Here is a 20,832-nt window from a genome sequence, read left to right on the forward strand (position 1 = left end):
TTTGAAACTCGTAATCGATAAACCTGCCATTCCCCTATCGTTGACACAAGTCTTTCTATCGATGGGAAAAGGAGACTCTAGGCCATCCGAAAAAGCGGCGACCAATTTCAGCAGAAACCAATAAGCTGAAAGACGTAAAGAATGGCGCAGAATCATGATCTCTTAGATATTTTAGTGTCGAGTGTGTTTATATTTTTGTTAAGTGTGTCGAGACCGGCAAAATTATAATTTTTAGATATATATATTAATTATGGCAGGCTTAGAACTTTTATCTGATCAAGGTATCAGAATGGATGGAAGACGTCCAGGTGAATTAAGGAAAATCGAATGTAAACTCGGTGTTTCCGCTTCAGCAGATGGCTCAGCTTATTTAGAACAAGGAAACACTAAAGTTTTAGCATCAGTCTACGGACCTCATGACGTTAGTTTTTAAAAAAAGTTTTCACATTTACTTGTTTTCTGTATTTTACTTTTATTTTATATATTCTAACTGATCACGGTATATCTGAAGTTTCATTCTAAATAGCGATGTAACATATAAAATCGCCGGAAACGTGGTACTGTTTTAATTGAAGTTCTGATCCCAGCGAATGGGCATTTTCATAATTTTTCCTTTGCGTAATGTGCATATGAGCCAGTTTCTTATAGAAAGCTCTCCAGAAATGCACCCCTCTGTTTATGCAGATTATTCTGAAGCGCTTTCTCATCCAAATATCTGGTATAGTCGTTATTAAGCATATCATTGCTCAGTCTCATGCTTTTGTATACTTATATGAACTTTTAAATTGGATCTTCTCGAATACTCGTGATTTTTGCTTCTTTAGAAATTGCTTTCCATGTGTTTTAATCTGAACTTACTCTAAAATTCCTTTAACTTTCTAAACATTTTAATTTTAAAATGTAAGTCTTAAAAATACTGAATTGTCGTTACATGAAAGCCAAAATAACAAGTCAAAGAATTTCACAAACTTGGTATCCATGTACACACTGACCTATTTTCACTTAAAAAAAATTACAGAATTGCACAAGCTAGGCATTGCACTATCCCTTCACTTTATCCACTGCACGTGTAACCTATTTTCATTTAAAAAATATCGGAGAATTACACAAACCTGGCATTGCACACTCCCTTGACTTTGTCCATGTACACATTGAACTGTATTCATTTAAAAAGTCAAAGGAACAACCAAAAAATAATAATAATAATCTCAATAAACTAAATTTTAAACCATACAATGAAATTACATAAAAAATAAAATTCATCTTTGCACTACACAAAGGATATATCCACTCACCGTATTTACGAATTAACACGTCTTCAGTCAAACAAAATTCCTTAACAGAATCCAAAAACTTCCTAAAATTATCTGAACTAGAATCCGTATACTGGTGTTGCCACATAAATTCACAAAATAAGACCATAGCAAAAATATCCTCCATAGCGCCGTATCCATCCGACCATACACATTCCATTCCTATAAACAGTAATAATGGCTACTAAGCAAACCATTTACACACCAGTCAAGTAATGCTCTTCTTTCCAAATTGTACAGAAACTTCAAATTAATCTTACCACATTCAGACATTTTACCGTCTAAACCATAAAACAAGCCGTGTACTTCCTAACCCTTACAAATTCACCGCAGTCATGCAACTGAGTGATGTCATAATAGAGTTTCCATAACATTCAACTGCTGAGGCTTGGCAATAAATGAAACAAAAACTTCACTATAATAATACAAGGTATACCCTTCTCTCTACTCTAACTGCAATAATTTTTTGTGAAATTTTTATTGTGCAGAATATTTTACTTTCATGCTCAATTTAGACTATGTAATATCATGCTTTCTGTGATTATTTCCGTGCAGAATTTTGCATACTGAGCAAAGGTGTAAAAATGCTTACTGAAGAAATTTTTTTTAGAGGGCAAAGCGTTTGGAGATGCAATGTGAACAGCTGCTGGGTAAAAAATAGACCCTTACAATAATTGATTTCAGAGTTCCAAGATTCCTATTCTTGCTGCTTTGCACTTCATATACTAACTTTTATCAGATGATGCAATCAATAGTTAAATATGAGAGGAAACTCAGTTCTTTGAATTAACTATATAAGAAATGTTTGTTGCCTACTTTTGTCCAAACACTTTTAGGATAAACTAAACCAGACAGAGGCACTAAAACTGTAACAGAGGTAGTAAAAGAAGGTGTATGTGAAGTACAACATATTTTGGTGAATCTTTACATTATGGTAACTTGACGATTTTTTGGTGGCAAACCCTGCTACAACAAACTGCCAAACTGCTAGTTTTGTTTTCACGAAATAAAGGCTTTTTTTTTTTTTTTTTTTTTTTTGCTGAACATTTTTTCCAACAATCTGCTAGCCGAATTACGCTTATACTAGAACTTTTATGGAACAAAAATGCTTAATCATGACGAAGATTAGGTGCGAAATTGGGAGAAAGTGCAGAATCGCAAACTGCTTACCGCGTTTTTAAGAATTGCACATACACGGTATCATCCATGTACACGTCGACCTATTTTCACTTAAAAAAACATCCCAGAATTGCACAAAAATGGCATTGCGTGCACTCTTGACTTTATCTATGTAAACATCGACCTATTTTCACTTAAAAAGTGAAAGGAAATTGACAAAAATCCAATTCCTCTTACTCTTGTAAAAAGAGCCAAACAAATAAGTGGGCGATTCTGCACTTTAGCAGCGAAATTGTTTCTAAGTGCTTATTAGCTAAAATCCCGATCGGAATTTTCCGGAAAATGTCACATTACATGTCTCATACTCTCATTTCTCCGAGACAAAATAATCTGTGATTCGAACTGTGTACTTCTCAGATTATTGCTAAAGTCCTAACTAGTAACCTTTATCGCCTTACCAAACTGTCGCCAAACTACCTGTTACCGTATTCTAAAGATTAGCCCATATTTTGATTGCTGGTATGCTTAGCAGAACAAAGAGAAAGCAGGTTTTCAACACTTTGTAGTAAATCATAAATACAGCTTTGTAGATGCAACAACTTGCACAAATATACAAAAATTCAAATGATTCTGACATGTGGCCAAATGTTAATGCTTGGATTCATATTTAGAAGAAATTATATGATGGCAGTATGTAGGATCAAAGAAAATATTTAATTCTACAATTGCAACATTTTGCAAATTAAGGCCTCCACAAAGATAAATAGTATTATTTTCCCCCTTAATATATTGTAGTTTATTTATTTATTTATTTGATAGTTTGAATAATATTTTCTAATTTTCATTAATAAATTTATGTGGTGGGTGCTTTAACAGGGAAGTACCTTTATTACTTTTTTTTAATTTTAAACTGTATTTTTAGGTATGTATTTTAGTATTTGTATGTACTGTATTTTAGAGGCAGGTTAAGCTAGTTGGGGGCTCCTAGGAATGCAATTAGTGATTTGCAATAAATAATTACATATAATTAACTAAAATTATAAATATTTTAATAAAAATCATGACTTGGTATTTTTGTTAATAACTAGTCTCATGTTTTTTCTCTGCATATAGAGACTGCAATACATTAAAATTATATTAAAGAAATAAAATATTTTATGAAAAGAAAAATAAAGCATCAAACTGCTAAAATGTTTCATGGAATATTTTAAAATTAAAATATTTAATTATAAAATTAGATTAATGTAAAGTAGAAGATTTAAAAACATCGTTTTTTCTTTTTTCCCGGCAAGTTCGTCAATTATTTTTGAAATATCAATGTTATTTAATGCTTCTTATTCTATATAATAGAAGCATAGAGTTTAATCTTCTAATTTCTAATACTATCATACTAAAATATCTTTTATCCTTTTTTTAAAACAGCAAAATTTTTTTCTGGAGGCAAGGAAAACTGGTATAGTCATTAAATTCTATTAAATAATTTTTACATTAGGAAAAACTGATGACATTTCTCTCACAACATGACATACTTATGCAGCAGAAATAAATTTGTCTCCATCATCTAATAAGAATATTCCTATGCATCCTTAGAATGCAGTTATCTGTACATTTTTTATTAATCTCTTTTAACTTTTCTATGCAGACAGTGCAACAAATTTAAATTGAGCAACTCTTTAATTTTTGTGTTATTTTTATATACTTTACATCTGCAAGCAGGATCTGCTATTATATTGTCCTAAATAATATTAAAAGAATTTTCAAATAATTTTTATGCAATGAAAGTGATTTAGATCCTTTATTACTTTCATCAAATATTTTTCTTTTGGTTGCCTATAATTCTGTTTCTCAAATGCACCAAAAACTGCTTTTTCTACTTTAATAAAATTCTTGACAGAACTGTGCAATAAAATTTAAACAAAACCAGCTAATTTAAGTGCACACATTTAGTTAAATGTAAAGATTTGCTGATGTCATTCATTCTATATAAACTGGTATTCCAAACTATTGTTTTGAGTATTGTTTCATATCTACACAGTTTTATATGGCTTCCACTACAGTTACTTTCTTTTGGAACTTGAACTGCAGATGCCAGATAAGGCTTGTTTTACATAGTTGCAATCATATTTTAATGCCAATATGCCATCTTTGTTTATCAACTATTTAATATCAGATAATTATTTTTACTGTTGAATTATTTTATCATTTTTGAGCTTTCAATTCAAAATTTGCCAGCAGGGAGAAAAAATGTTTGCAGAAACTGAAATTATTGAACAACAGCTCTACAACTTTCTACTACAGAATTACCCACTAAAGTTAACAAACCTATTTACCGTCATATAACATTAATTTATATTTCTAATTTGTAGGTAACAGGAAGAAAGTCAAAAGCTCTGACTAATAGAGCCTACATCAACTGTCAATACAAAACAGCTCCTTTTAGCAGCAGTTCAAGAATTAGAGTTAGTCATAGTGATCGAAGGTCTCAAGAGATGACAATAGTTTTGCGCCAAGCCTTTGAAGCTACAATACTTGCTAACCTGTATCCAGGTTCTCAAATCGACATTTTTTTCCTGGTAAGATAATATTTTTACTTAAGCAATTTAATAAAAAATACACAAAATTAAATGTTCATATGTATTGTTTTTGTAGAGATTGTTTCCTTAAAACTGTATCTGAAAAAATATTTGAGAATTAAATGGCATATGAAAATAAATTAATGTTATATACATTTTTAAGTTCTGAATGTTCTAATAAGTTTACCTTCCTTTGTTTTATTTCCAAATTTCCTTAGTGATAAATTTATCGGAACTTGTCTTCAGTCCCTGTATCATTTCAGTATTAAAATACAGGGTGACCCAAAAGTCCATTAACGTTTGAAAGTTGAGTAATTCAGTGAATAATGTAGGTATAGAGGTAAAAACTGATGCACATGCTTGAAATATCAAGGGGTTTTATTGTTAGCAAAAAAAAAATTGAACAGCCAAAAGATGTTGCTTCATATGATAACAAAAGCAATAATTAGCATAACAATTGATTTTTAGTAAAGAATTTGTTCTTTATAACAAATGTTCAACATGTCAGCCATCATTCATCAACAACACCTGTAGTCAAGGGACAATGTTATGAACAACAATACATTTGTGGAAAATAAAAGAATTTATTGAAAAAGAACTCGCCTTAATTTTAGCCTAACGTTTACCATACATTATTGGCTGTGTATTATGAGATTAGAGATAAAAGGCAAGTTCTTCTGCTAAATTTGGTCTTGCTTCTTTCACACACTGAAGCAGTGAAGCCTGAATTGTTTGTGATATCTGGCGACTGTTTGGCGATCAACAGAGCATGCTTGGCGCAGGTAGCTCTTCTTCGAGAAGGGTTAATGTATTTATTAGGAGTTGCATGTTAGCCTCGGAAGAGGAAGGTAGTAGATTGTACTATGCGGTAGGAGCGACGTACTGCTCTGAGTAACTATTATATTATGCTTTGAATTATATATTTAATAAATGTTTGTTTCGTCTTGCTAAATGGTGCCTTATTAAACCATGAAGTCATCACAACATGCTCTCTTTCGAGAAAACCAGAGAGGTTAGAAGCTTAGAGCGTTGAAAACGGAAGAGGTGTAAAGTTAAGCCTAACTAACGAAAGAAGTGTTCATTTGCAAAAGAGAGTAAAAACGTGAGAATTATTTAATCGAGAGTTTGAAAGGCTTGATTCTAAAGGAAAATAGAAGAAAATGTTCAAAAACGCAAAGAAAGAGGATTTAGTAACAGTTCTATTGGAAATTGGCGAAGAAGCATCCCCAGATTTGAAGCTGGTAGAACTGAAACACAAACTCCAGAATAGCAAGGAATACATCGAAGATGCTGATTTCGTAAAAGAAATTCTGATTACTACAGTGGAGAATAGAAAAAGAAAAGAAGAAATGGAAAGAATGCAAATGGAAGAAGAAAGAATAAGAACAGAAAGAGAACACGAAATAGAACTAGCGAAGATTCGAGCAACTCAAAATGAAGGAAGTAGAAGTCCAACACCTTTAATCCAAAACACAGAACGAGAAACCGAAATTTCACTGGACAAGCTGATCAAAGGAGTAGAAACACTGACTATACCAGTACCGAAGAGAGCAGAAGAATGGAATATATTTTTCAATTCTATCGAAAGAGCATTTAAGCACAAGAAGGTTCCTGAAGAATACAAATCAGAAATATTGAAATTAATTGGAGAAAAAGCTTCAAATGTTCTTGTTTATATAAAGGAGGAAGATCTGCAAAATTACGAAAAAGTGAAAACTCTTGTTCTGAAGGAATATCAACCTACTCCTCAAACCTGTTTAGAAAACTTCAGAAAAACTAAACGTTATTCCGGAGAAACGCATATCCAGTTCGCTTCAAGACTAACAGCTACATGGGACTATTACTGCAAGTCAAGAGAAGTAAAGGATTTCAAAACACTCAAGGAGTTAATTATTTCCGATAAATTATTCCAAGCATTAGATGAAGAAACAGCTGCACACGTCGCAATACGCCAAGGAAATAAATGGCTGAAGCCTCAAGAATTAGCTACAGAATGTGATATTTATTTCACGGCCAAAGGAAAATCTTTCGACGAAGTTCGAAATGGAATTAAGCGATCACCGAGATTCCTGGATACAACATGTGCACACGACAAATATATTCCACCACCCATGAGAAAAGAATATCCAAAACACGAAAGATTTCACGCAAGAAGAAAAGAATGTTATATTTGTGGAAATTATCAACACATCGCGAGAGATTGCCCAGACAAAAGAAGAAAGAACGAAACTGCAGTAAATAAGAAGGGAAAGGATGATTCCAAAACTCAAAAAAATTCAAACAGAACATCAAAAGAAGAAGCCATCGTAGCTAAAGTAGACTCATCCCATATACGATCTGAATTCGCAGAACGCATCGTTCAACCACTGCAAAAAGTAGATATTTTTATTAACTCTGAGAAAATCGAAGCTATTGTAGACTCTGGAACGCAGATAACGATCGTACATTCATCGCTCATTCCAAATTTAGAGGAGAGAGAAGGAGGTAAAATATTGCTAACACCTGCTTTCGGACAACCAATTGAAGCAAAAGTTTGCCGTGTACCTATTTACCATAAAGATCATGGAAGCAATATATTTAATTTTGTGGATACATTAATTGCAGTGACTGATAAGCTAAATGTGCCTTGCCTAATAACTCCAGAAATATACGAACTGTTGATTAATCCTGCGGCAAAAGAACCAAACGCAGAAAGAAATAATTACGGAAGCGAAAACTTACAAACTTTATTCGCCAATGCACAGTCAAACGACAGCGTCGATTCCCCCCCCCCACTAATGCTCATAGAGGAGAAAAACGAAGAGGAGGAAGGGAAGAAGGCGAGTGTTTATGTAAACACAGACTTATCGTCTGCTGAATGCCTACGCGAAGAGCAAGTTAACTGTCCCTCGCTGAGAGAAGCATGGAAGCTAGCAATAGAAAAAAAAGGAAATTATTTATTTATTGATCATCTTTTACATCACCAAGAAAAAATATTAGGACAGAATGTTTTTCAGTTAGTGCTTCCGCTTAGTAGAAGAGCACAAGTGTTGGAATTAGCACATAGTTCCATTTTCGGCGCACATCTTGGAATAAGAAAAACAAAGGAGCGAATACGATATTCATTTTATTGGCCTGGATTAGCACAAGATGTTGAAACCTTTTGTAAAACGTGCAAAGATTGTCAGTTGAAAAGTCCAGAAAAGCGATCTGACAAGATTCCCATCACACTGGTCAGAAGGCCAGGATTACCTTTCGAAACAGTTAACATCGACGTTATTGGACCCATTGAAACTCCCTCTGCTAGGAAACATAAATATGTGTTATGTCTGGTAGATCAACATTCCCGATGGCCAGAAGCCATTCCACTGAGAAGCTTGACAGCAAAAGCCACTTGCGACGCGCTTTTGGAGATTTTCATGAGAACAGGAATCCCTAATACAATAGCTAGTGACAACGGAAGTAACTTCATTTCAAAATTAACTAAAGAATTCCAGAAAAGACTAGGTTCTCACCCTAGGTTCTCTACACCTGCTTACAGTGCTTCAAATGGATTAGTAGAAAGATGGAACAAGTCCTTCAAGCAAATGTTACATCATGTCATCAGGACTGATCCTTCGAATTGGGATAAGCACATCCCATACCTGCTCTTTGCATACAGAGAAGTACCAAACTGCACCACGGGTGTCTCACCATTTCAGCTGATGTATGGAAGACAACCAAGAGGTCCTTTAGCAGTACTGAAGTCTTCATGGTCAGGAGAAATACCTATACCACCTAATCTAAGTGAATCGGCAGTGGATTACTTACAACTTTTAAAAATAAGGTTAGAACAAGCAGCCGAACAAGCCAATTTAATTGCAAGTGATAAACAACAAAAATATGCTGAGTACTTTAATCGGAGATCAATACCAAAAAATTTCAAAATCAGAGAACAAGTTTATTTACTCATACCAGATTCAAATAACAAACTCTATGCACAATGGACTGGTCCAGGAGAAATCGTGAATCATTGCCCACCTCATTCCTATAAAGTAAAACTACCTGATGGAAAGATCAAACATGTTCATGCAAATAAAATTAGAAAGTTCCAAGCTAGTGTCAATGCAGTTGGAGTGATGTTTGAAAATGAAGAAGAATTTGGAGAAATTATAATTTTACCAGGAAAAGATCTCTCGACCCCCCTGGAAGATTTTAAAATAGATGCAAATCTGAATTTAGAAAATTTGAATCCGCAGCAGAGAAGAAAATTGATAGCTCTTATCAACAAACACCGAGCACTATTCACCGGAAAGCTGAAAATAGCTAAAGTTGAAGCTCATAAAATTAGATTAATACCCAATATGGAGAGGAAGAAACCTTACATTTATAGGATTCCTGAAGCATTGAAACCCAAGGTCGATGAAGAAGTAGAAGAATTATTGAAATCGGGACTAATAGAAGAAAGTAATGCAGAAATAGCTCATCCAGTAGTTTGTGTAAGCAAAAAAAATGGAGATATCAGATTGTGCTTAGATTATCGAGCTTTGAATGCAGTGACGAAGCCAGATGACTTTCCTATGCAAAATGCCATTGATTTAATGTACAGTATAGGAAGAGCCAACGTCATAACAACTTTAGATTTGCTGAAAGGATATTGGGCAATTCCCATGGAGGAACAAAGTAAAGAGTACACATCGTTCAAAACTCATCGAGGTCAATATCAGTTTAAAGTGCTACCCTTTGGATTAAGGAACGCAGCAGCAACTTTTCAGAGAGTAATGAATAACGCGCTGAAAGAATTTCAACAATTTTCAAGAGCCTATATTGATGACATAGCTATATTTTCCACGGGTTTCGACACTCATCTCCGACATCTGGATAAAGTTTTTACCAAACTAGAGTCACTTGGATTTACTATCAATTCGAAGAAATGTTCGTTTGCAAAACCTCAAATTAAATATTTAGGACACATCATTGAATCAGGAAAACATCAACCAGATCCCGAGAAAATAGAGGCAATCAAGAAGCTGGAAACGCCGAAAACGAAAAGAGATCTTAAAAGTCTGTTAGGACTATGTAATTATTATCGCGATTATATCCCAGGGTATGCAGAGATCGCCTACCCACTCACAGAACTCACGAAAAATAAACAACCGGAAATACTCGAATGGAAAGAAATTCATGAGTCAACATTTCAACAAATGAAGGAACGATTAGCGATGTCAACGGAGCTGATCACCCCAACACTGCAGGATCCGTTTGTCATTCATTCTGATGCATCCCAAATCGGAATAGGTGCATGTTTGTCACAGCAAAGGGGAGAGAAGCAATTTCCCATCTGCTACGCGAGCAAGAAATTATCGAAACCTCAACAGAGCTGGCCGACTATAGAGCGTGAAGCTTATGCTATAGTATGGGCATTGAAGAAGTTTGAATCTTGGATATTCGGTTCATCGGTGAAAATTGTGACTGATCATAATCCTCTAGCCTTTATAGTGAGAAATGCTTCGCAATCGTCCAAATTACAACGATGGGCCATAGCTTTGCAGAAATATAATCTCGAAATAGAACATTGCCCTGGAAAAAAACTGTCAAACGCGGATGCATTATCCATACTTCCCACTTGTGAACTTTGAACATTAATTTACTGTTCATCTTCACGAACATTTTGTATAGTTAATAATTATATAGTTTTCTTTGCTTTTCATAATCATTTTACAATTCTGTGCAAATAAGATGTTTATGTAATTTGAAATAGATAGAGAAATTATTGGATAACAAATATTCGAGGTAAGTGGTAAATTTAGATATTTGTCTCCCAAGGATTTAAATCATGCTGCAGCATCATTAATTAAAAGGAATGTTAAGAATATAATTTTATATATATATAAGAAACTTAATAATTTTACTGTCATCATTGGAATAATACTAGGGTATATTTTAACATGTTTATAAAAGAAAATATCAACTTGGTTTCTTTGAATTAAGAATTGATAAATTGTTACAATAATAATAAGGTTCGGAACAAGTGAAGTTAAAAATGATTTATCTATGTTTATATATAAAAATGTATTATCTATGTTTATGTAGTAAATTGAGGTATGTCTATAGTAATTGAGATTTGAAAATTAGGAGAGAATGTATAAAAATATATGTAGTTTTTTTTTTTTTTTTTCTTTTTCTCGTTGATCGCAAACAGTTGCTAGATTTTAGTTTCCAGATTGCTGATTGATTTGTAAATAATATCAACAACAATCTTACGACGGAGATGTGATATCTGGCGACTGTTTGGCGATCAACAGAGCATGCTTGGCGCAGGTAGCTCTTCTTCGAGAAGGGTTAATGTATTTATTAGGAGTTGCATGTTAGCCTCGGAAGAGGAAGGTAGTAGATTGTACTATGCGGTAGGAGCGACGTACTGCTCTGAGTAACTATTATATTATGCTTTGAATTATATATTTAATAAATGTTTGTTTCGTCTTGCTAAATGGTGCCTTATTAAACCATGAAGTCATCACATTGTTTTCATTTAGTTATTTATTATACTATTTTTTTAACATATTTAAGGCTTATGTGAGCTTTGAATAAATAGCTTTGCACACGTACACTTTGCACAGCTCTAGATATTTTACCGCATGATGCAGTCTTTGGGGGTTCTAAATTCTGCTACCAAATGCCTAAGTTCTAAATTTTGTGCCCCAATACTTTTTCTAAATTCTAAAAATTTTGCTGCTTGGTACTTCTCTAAATTCCAAAAATTTTGTCTTTTCTTAGTTCTGCTGCCCCGTGCGGCCATACGAACTCTGCACTGGTTCTGGGTTTATGTGGATAACAAATGAGTTATTTTTAATTCAAATGGCATGAAATGTAATCTTTTGGTATATGAGTATCATTAACAAAATCTGTTTTTAGTATACGGAAAGAAATTTTTGGTTAATTTTTCCTTTAGAGCATTTAACTTAAATCTGTAATCATCGCCAAGCGTAATGTCAATATAAAAGGTTACCATACTTTTTGCTATTCAATTACTAACATAAAAAAATATTTATGCATCACTTCATGAATCATTACTCAAGTTATCAAGTTTTGATAAACATGCGGTGATGATATCAAAGTATAATGACTCACCAAGTTGGTGTCAGGGATATATTATATTAGTAGTGTAAAATTAATGATGTTTCTATATAAAATCTTTGGTATGAGATGTATGCCAAGCAGGTATGAGCTACAGAGCCAAATTATTTGTCAGACAAATTTATGCTAAAATGATTGTTTCTTGAATAGCAAGGTATAATTTAGTGCCAAAGTGAAATTAAGAGTCCTAACTCTCCACGTGTTTTTTTAATGGGGAAGTCAAATGTGCATGTGTAAAACATACCAAAAAAAAGGTTGGTGGTGAGAAAAAAAAAAGGTTTGAAGTCCGGATTTTAGATCATTCCGTGTATTGGACTTTATCGGGCTTTGTACTGTATTTAATAAATAAAGGTAACACACAAAACATTAAAAAATGGCCCCTTTGGACATAATTTAAAATCTGAAAGCTTTGAGTTTTTTTTGGGGGGGGCTATGTATACTCCTAATATAAATTTTTAGAATTGGCTGGGTGAAATTCGCCAGTTACATTCCTCTGCACATAGTTTCAGCTCATGCTAAACACACGCAAACAAAATACATTAATTCTGTTATTTTTTTAATAAACTGTTTGTTATTGTAAAATAATGCAACATTTTTATTCACTCAGTTTGAGTCCTAATCTAAATATACAGAGTATTAGTCATATTTCATTGAATTTTTGAATTAGTTGTGAATTTATATATTAAGTATATACCTAATAATGAAAAAATCGGAACTGGGGCTGTTTTTAATAACTTTGATATACAGAAACAATGCTAAAAGCCATTATTCGGAATGGGGTTGTTTTTAATGCTATTAAGCTTTTCACAGCAAGTAGTTATGTTGATCTGCTTGCAGAAAATCTGCCCACTTTTCTGACAAAGTTTGTTTTAATATATTAATTATGTGTTGCATTATTAGTACAAAGGGGCCTCTGTCCCTGAAGGACTATTGTTTTTCATTTTGCGATTTTGCATTGGTTCATTACAAATGTCCGTTTCACTTTTCAAATTGTTGCCACCAAATGTTAGAATTCTGCATTATATTTGAAGAAAATAAATAATTAAAAATATGCATAAATGTATGTATATTTCTCAGATTGTGATAAAATAACAGAACATAGAGCCATTGAATTTTGAATGACGTAATCATCCTCCTACAAATATGGGCATGTAGAAGCCCAAATTTGAAATCTAGAATTTGTTTTATTATCGATATCATATTTTGTAAAACTTTAACAAATTTTTTCTTAACAAACTGGAGGATTTCAAAGAGAGCAATGGCAACAATGTACAGAAAAAAACATTTTTATCTCCAGAGTCTCTGTATCGGAAATTCTAAGCTTATGCTCATTTTAAAACTATTTTGCGATATTGCTGTTGAACTGAATTTTATAGTTTTAGTGCGAAGAAGGTGATATTTAATAAATAAATGTAACACACAAAATGTTAAAAAAAAAATGCCCCGCTGGATGTAATTTAAAATCTGAAGCCTTTCAGATTTTATATATATATATATATGTTCTTGAGAAAATGTTATAGTATTTTACAATAATGCAAATTGCTTTACAATAATATGAGTAAATAACTCTCTTAATATGTTTGATGAAATACATGAAGAATTTTTTTGGGGGGGTTGTTATCTATTGAATATATGGTTTTCATGAAAGACTTGCAAGAAAAGGACTGTAAAGAAATAATTAGGGTACTTTTCCATATCACCATTGCAAATCTTGCCAAGCAGACTTTATTGGCAACAACATATAGTATACACATAAAAAAAATTTTAACAAATGTTAGTTCTAAGAATTTTTTACTTTAGAGGCATTCTTGTTTTCCTTCTCCACACAAATCCCGCGAGATAACTTTTCAGATCATCATGTGATGTTCCTCTGTGTTTCTTATTTCGCCATTTGGCATTACTCTATAGTCTTTCTATTGTTCATTTGTGTGTTCCAGTTTACAGATCGACAAAATTGTATTTCTAGTTCATTTTGAAATGTTCGAAACTTTCCTCTTCCAGTTTTTCAGCGCAGTATGATTTCTACAAATCCAAACATATTATAGTTCCTTTTTGATATTTTCCTTAATTGCTTCTAATGTAATGCTCATGTATCGGTCTGGCAGTTTCACAAGTAGACATTTGTTTGCTTCACAACAAGCTCCTTTACAGATCCACTTTTGAGGTAGAATCCATCCCGCATTGTTTTTGCACTTCGTGAACATACTTTCATCCACTTCGATGTTTATACCAGGTTCGTACTATTTTCTGTTGTTGACTTTTGAGCAAAGACTCCACACAAACCTCATGCATGTAGTTATTTCAGTCCACAATTGTTCTGTGACTGATTTCCAACTAACTGATTTTCACACCTTTTACCTGAAGTTAATTCTTCGCTCCAACCATAAATAAACCTCACACACTTCAAGAAATTCAAATTTGATCACCCAAACCATGTGCCTTACCAGATACTTTTATTACTGCGACAAATTGAAAGGCTGCAGCGCCACTGAATTTCGTCTCCGAAATAAAATTTCATATCATGCAAGTACCAATTTTAGTCAAAATGCCTTTCGCTTGAAAGAATTTGACACATTCATCCTCTGTTGTAAGCCAATCCCAAATTTTCATTGATTTTTCATCCATTTTTGATGTATTAGGAAAAAGATGTGATTGATAAAAAATGGCCATGACTTGTTTTGAAAACGTAGCATTAAAAGGTTACCAGCTAGGATATACCATCTGGCGTGGATTGCATCATTTTTAGCGACTTTACCCTCTGCGGTGGTGATATGGAAAAGTACGGAAATTATATAACAGTATTCATGTTTAATATTTCAAGAACTCTGATATTATTTATAGGAAGAAACTGATAACTAACTCTAATTATTTGGATCAGTTTTTATGATCTTTTAAAAAACAGTTTGAGCTTTAAAGTTTTAGGTTGGCACTATAAATGTGTTTTCAGGCAGAACAACAATTGATCTAGCCTTTGATGAAATTCTTTTTTTTCTCTCATAATTTTGTATATTTTAAAGTTGTACAGAATATTTTAAGTTATATTTTGTATAATAATATTTATCTTCCTTTTTCTCATGTTTTATTGCCTTTTTTCATAAAGAAATGTTTTTGTTACCAAAATATTTTACTGTTTGAAGGGAGGAATATATAAAATAAAAATCTAACTGTAAAACAAAATCCTAAACTAATTAATAGTAGCCCATAGGTATCTTATTTAATTGGATTTCCCCTTTCTGTCTTAAAAATGCTGAAAATAAATCTGTCTAAACTGCATCATTTCAGAATTAATCATTGACATAAATTAGAAATTGTACAAGTGCTAGAGTCTACAGTTTTTTGTTAGTACTATCATTATTGCAAATTAGGAATCTCTTTCTGCAAAAATAAAAAAAAGTAATTTTTTAATGTTTGCATATTTATGACAAAAGAAAGCTAAATTTACTATTTCATGGCAACTGCTAAAGCTATATTTCATTATTAGTTATCATTCAGTGTAATAAGAATACTGGTGATAAATTACTTCCATAGCATTAAAAATAAAAACATGAACACATAAATAAAACTACTACTAATAAAAATGTTTTGGAAAATGCAAAAATTTCATGCACCTGTTATGTACTTTTACTTATCATCCTGTGGACATACCCACCTATGGTCAGGTGGATAAGACTACTGAACATTAGTAGTCTGAAGTCCAGGTTTAAATTCTGATCAAGGAGACCTTCCCCCCCCCCAACATTAGGCAGATATATGTTCTTGTATAAAGTCAAATAAAGCACACCACCTGTGACCATTTTTTTTATCAATTCCATATTAATAATAACTTCTTTAATTAGGATTTTGACATTTATCCCCTCAGCTATTTCTCTTCTTAGAATTAAATGTAATGTAAATACACTCAGAGCATTTTTATTTTTCAGGTACTTCATTCTGATGGTGGTAACTGTAGTGCGTGTATAAATGCTGGGACATTAGCTTTGATTAATGCAGGTATACCTCTGAAAGATTACCTGTGTGCATGTTCTGCAGGCTTTGTAAATGAAACACCTCTCATGGATGTAAATCATTTTGAAGCAATATTAGGTGGTGCCGAGCTTAATTTAGCCATACTGAAAAAATCTCAAGCTATTGTATGTGATGAGTTAACTGCCCGTTTGCATCGAGACCATATGCCTAAAATTCGACAGATTGCCATTGAGGGTTGTAAAGATATTTATGCTATTTTAGATGCAGCAGTGCGGAAACATGCAGTGCAGTCTCAAATGTTATAATTAAACTCTCTTTTGTATTGTAATTAAAGATTTATATTTGTATGAATTTGTTTTCTGTGTGAAAAATCATTTTAGTACATAAGGTTACCTTAAATTTAATAGAATACTGAAAAATTTTATTTGGCATTTTATTAAGTTGTAATAATTATTTTTGGCATGGCCTTGAAAATGGCAATGTGTAATATTCTGTAACATACTTAATCCACAGTCTTGAAAAGCTAATGAAAAATTATTGTATTGATTGATATACGTTAATATACCCCCTTTTTTTAAAGGCTTTATATATATATATATATAAAGGCTTTTGACACTACACAGGCCGAAAGTGGTGGTCATTATATTACGGAAGCCACCATTACCTCCTATGAAGGGACAGACAATTTACATTCATGCCTTTTCTAGGATTCAAACCTGGGCCCTTTGGTAAAGCAGTATAGTTCTAAAAAAAAATAGAGAAATATCTAATATGATCTCCCTGTATCTAGCTATACTTTTTATACATTTAATGAGCTAATCTCTGCTCCTGTAAATGTAATCCCCCTGTATCTAAATATACTTTTCATACGATTAATGAGCTACTCTATGCTCCTGTAAAAAGTAATTTAAAGGTTTCTCTTTAAAATGTTCCATAAATGATATTTTTCCATCATAATCATCGTTAAATCTCTTTTCACAAAGATCAAATTTCAGTTTGGAGAACAGATATATAATCACTTTAAGTTAAGGCTGTAAGGGAGTTTAAAGCTCCTTAATCCTGTACTGCATTTCTGCTCTATTAGTAGCAACAGCTCCAGTGCAGAAGAACATTATCAAGGAGAAGACAAACTCTGTGGCTCAGTATTCCTTGCCTTTTCTTTGTAATTTCATTCTGGCAGTTTATATAAAAGGCTTAACTTAATATTCCCCCTTAAAGGTTATTTAAAGTCTCTCAGAAGAATCTCTTGGTTGTCCTAAAAATGGCATTCATTATCTTTTTCACTGATTGCTGCACCTTTTCTTATGGTGTTTTACCTGGTTTTTATCACTGCAATGATTCTTCTGTAATAGAAGATTGTAGTATAGAACCATTGTTTTATCATCAGTTAAGATTGATTGTAAAACATTTATACTCTAAAGCTGCAAAAAACTGTGTATAACATACAACACATTGCTATTTTTGAATGGTTGGAAGGACTCTAAATATAAATCTTGCAGAAACTTTGTTCATGTGAAGATGTTCACATAAAATACATGATATATTTGTTTGAGATAGATCCAATCTTGCTACTCTCTTTTAAACTTTTTTTTTCCTTCCATGTCACTCAAAATTTTCAATTCCCCCAATGATAAACATTCATGAGAATCTGTTTTCTATGGATTCTCAAATTATGGAGAAAAATTATTTTGCACTTCAATTTTGATGACTGTGGTTTATGATAAGGCACATTTATTATAAATAGTCTGTAAATGTAAAAATATTATACAGTCAAAAGTCGTTAATCCGGACTCATTGGGACTTCGGCGATTCCGGATTATCGATTTTTCCGGATTATAGATCATCAGTTTAAATCTCGTAAGATGGGATGCAGAAATTCTAAAATTAAAAATATGAAACCGTAATTTATGAAATAAAGAACAATTATGATCTAAAGGGTTTCAAAATTTACAAAAAAAAAGCTTAATATTTATTTGTTTACTTTAATAAAAATTTCTTTCAATGTAAGTTGCTTCATTTTATGTGATAATACTTTCTCTTTAATTCTATAAACAGACATAATTTCTTGTTCAGTTACAAAGTTCCGCTGTTCAAGTCCCGTTAATTGCTGTGCCGAGAATACCGACTAACTTGTCAATCGAAATTTTTTTGTTTTTACTAACCTCTCTGTCACATTCTTCATGTCTTTATCCATTTTTTGCAGCAATTCCAATTTCTGTTTGATGAACATCGAAACATACTTTCGTTTTGTACATCCTTTGGGAGCTCCAGAATCGGAAATTCTATTTGACATAATCGAAAGTTCAAGTTTACTTTTATAGTATTGTTCTTACACTCTGCAAAAAATAATGAGCCGGATCCAATTCGAAAATTAAGGAACAACGCAATGATCAACATTAACTGAAATCGATAATTAGATAATTTTAGCTTATACCGTCCGTTATACATAAAACGCGCACGCGAAAATGTATTCTGCGCTTGCGCACACTCATATGTGCAGTTGTAAAAGGCCTTACGCGCACCCGTAAACGCCTATGCGCATGTGTCAACGCGGCGCATGCGCAGAAAGTTTTTAGCTTTGAGGTCCGGATTATAGATCATTCTGAATTAACGACTTTTGACTGTATTTGAAATAAATATAGTTATATTATGTTGAATGCAATAGAGCAGCGGTTCTCAGCCTTTTGATTAATGTGCACCATCTAAACAAAAACTGAAAACATTTAGTACCACCACCTCTCTGGAATAAAGTCATATCACATAAATTTACGAGTGTTAGAGAGAAACTCAATCAGGAAGTTGGGGTTTAAATTTTTGAATTTAATAGTTAAAAATACTTTGCTTCTTTGCATATCACCAATTGAGAACCCCTGCAATGGAGAGAATCTATAGCCTGTCATAGTGATTGTGGTACAAGCCTTTAAGTATGGTATGAGAAAATTAATTTGATGAGTAATTATTTTATTAGAAAGTAATGCCTATTTGTTTAAAATTTAAAATGACCTCTTGTAAAGAGTAATGGAGTAATAAGTCCCTACTTGAAATCTTGACTTAAAATTATAGAACAGATAACAGTCTATTTGATTATGCATTAATTTCATGATAAAATTTAAATCTCAGAGATAAAATTCCCAATGCAAATTACTCTGTAGCCAATCAGCAAGAGGCGCAACAACATCTGTCCTGTTACGTCACAACTTCTATCTCGCCTCACAGCCTCTTTTTGGCCGGTGCCGTTGGAGTGAAAAGCTCGCTACACAATGCTCCCAGTACGAGTCTCATTCCTGTGTGTATAATAAAATATATTTTTATGTCAATGCTGTTTCATTCAGTTATCGAATCAGATCAACTAATATATCACCTTCAATAGCAACCAGCCTTCAACTCTAAGAGGACCATAATTCTGTATTGAATGAGTTAAACTTTCAGCTGCAGCTTACTGCTTTGGGCAGATATTTTTATATGATTTTCTGTATCAACCAGGATTAATAGCAATATAACCAACAACTAATTCTCCATGGCTCCATCCTTTCATTAAGGCACAGCTAAAGATAGACTCTGACTTATGCTCTTCAGTCAACAGACAGTTTCTACAATTTACAGTTAAAACCTATTTATACTCTTGCTCTTGTCTCATAAAAATCTACATAACTTCCTGGAAGGAATGAGCTGCATGACTTAAGTAAGAAGTGATAATAACAAAAATTCAAATTAAGAACCAACTTGTTAATTAAATTGTCACAAATTAATTTCAAAAAGCCTCTATTTGTAAAGGTTGTATTTTATTACAAAAGAAAATTTTAAAACCTTTTGCGCTTAAATAGCAAACAATAAAATGTTTTTGGAGAGATTTATATAATGAAATATACTCAGTAACGGGTCCTTGCTGTTAAATTCTCTTCTGTAAACAAATATAAATAATCATGTAATAAACTATATTACATGTTTAACATACACTCAAACAAGAGCAAAATAAGCTTTTTAATTATCAGTCATTTTTTAGCTTTACCGTCAGAAAATAAATTTATTATTTCAGAAAAATGCAGTCTGGTAATGCTAAGTCTGTCAAATATTCTTCAGTAATAAACATTATTAATACTTGATGTACTACTAAATAATCTTTTAGGTTGAGCCAGTGCAACAAGGTACAAAATATATCCAAGTACAGATAGAAGTGGGCAAGACACCGGAAGTTCACCAGTGATTGTAACAGGTATAGTCCCGCCACACTGACTGTACAGTTTCTCGCCAATTTGCAGGGAGAATGTCCAAGGGTCTCCCATCCTTTTCTTTAACACTTATGCATTATCTTTAATGTTATGCTTATTGTTATCTTAGCATTAATGCTATGAATAAAGGAATTGGATTACTTAATCTGGATCTTGAATGAAGAGTGGTAAAAGATTTATTCACTGTTAGCAAGATTTGTTGATTCAAATGCATCAAGTGTTTGAAATGAGGGCATACATCTATGAGGAATGAAGTATCTTTTTCAGACATTAAAATTTCATCTAACAGCTGAAAAATCATATGTGAATAAGCTTCACATATGCAGTAACACTGTAAATATGTGAACTAATAAGGACTACAACCCACCCAGATATTTAGAGAAAAGAAAAAAATTAGAAGAAAGTTTTGATACATTAAAATGTATGTACTGTTTAATATTTTATGTGAGCAAAAATTATTCAGTTAAAAGGAAAAATATTTTTAGCTTTACAAAATAATTTTATCATTAATAATAATCCTAAACAAATGCATAAAAT

At 32.6% G+C, this 20,832-nt stretch overlaps 1 protein-coding gene across 1 annotated transcript; it reads left to right on the forward strand.

The window, feature by feature from the left end:
- The first annotated feature begins 113 nt into the window (after positions 1-113).
- On the forward strand, positions 114-16,417 carry LOC118181175 (exosome complex component RRP41-like). The gene is made up of 3 exons (XM_035350249.2): positions 114-421; positions 4,799-5,005; positions 16,021-16,417. The coding sequence occupies exons 1-3, from the start codon at positions 251-253 to the stop codon at positions 16,369-16,371; spliced, it is 729 nt and encodes a 242-aa protein (XP_035206140.1). The 5' UTR covers positions 114-250; the 3' UTR covers positions 16,372-16,417.
- Positions 16,418-20,832: the final 4,415 nt, after the last annotated feature.

The sequence above is a fragment of the Stegodyphus dumicola genome, chromosome 7 (genome assembly GCF_044657685.1).
Source record: "Stegodyphus dumicola isolate Sdum_Otavi_A_Nest chromosome 7, ASM4465768v1".
Classification (NCBI taxonomy): Eukaryota; Metazoa; Arthropoda; class Arachnida; order Araneae; family Eresidae; genus Stegodyphus; species Stegodyphus dumicola.

Coding starts and splice junctions, on each gene's coding strand:
- LOC118181175 (XM_035350249.2), top strand. CDS start 251: ATGGCAGGCTTAGAACTTTTATCTGATCAAGGTATCAGAATGGATGGA. Junction 422..4,798: donor CAGTCTACGGACCTCATGAC/GTTAGTTTTTAA, acceptor TCTAATTTGTAG/GTAACAGGAAGAAAGTCAAA. Junction 5,006..16,020: donor AAATCGACATTTTTTTCCTG/GTAAGATAATAT, acceptor TTTATTTTTCAG/GTACTTCATTCTGATGGTGG.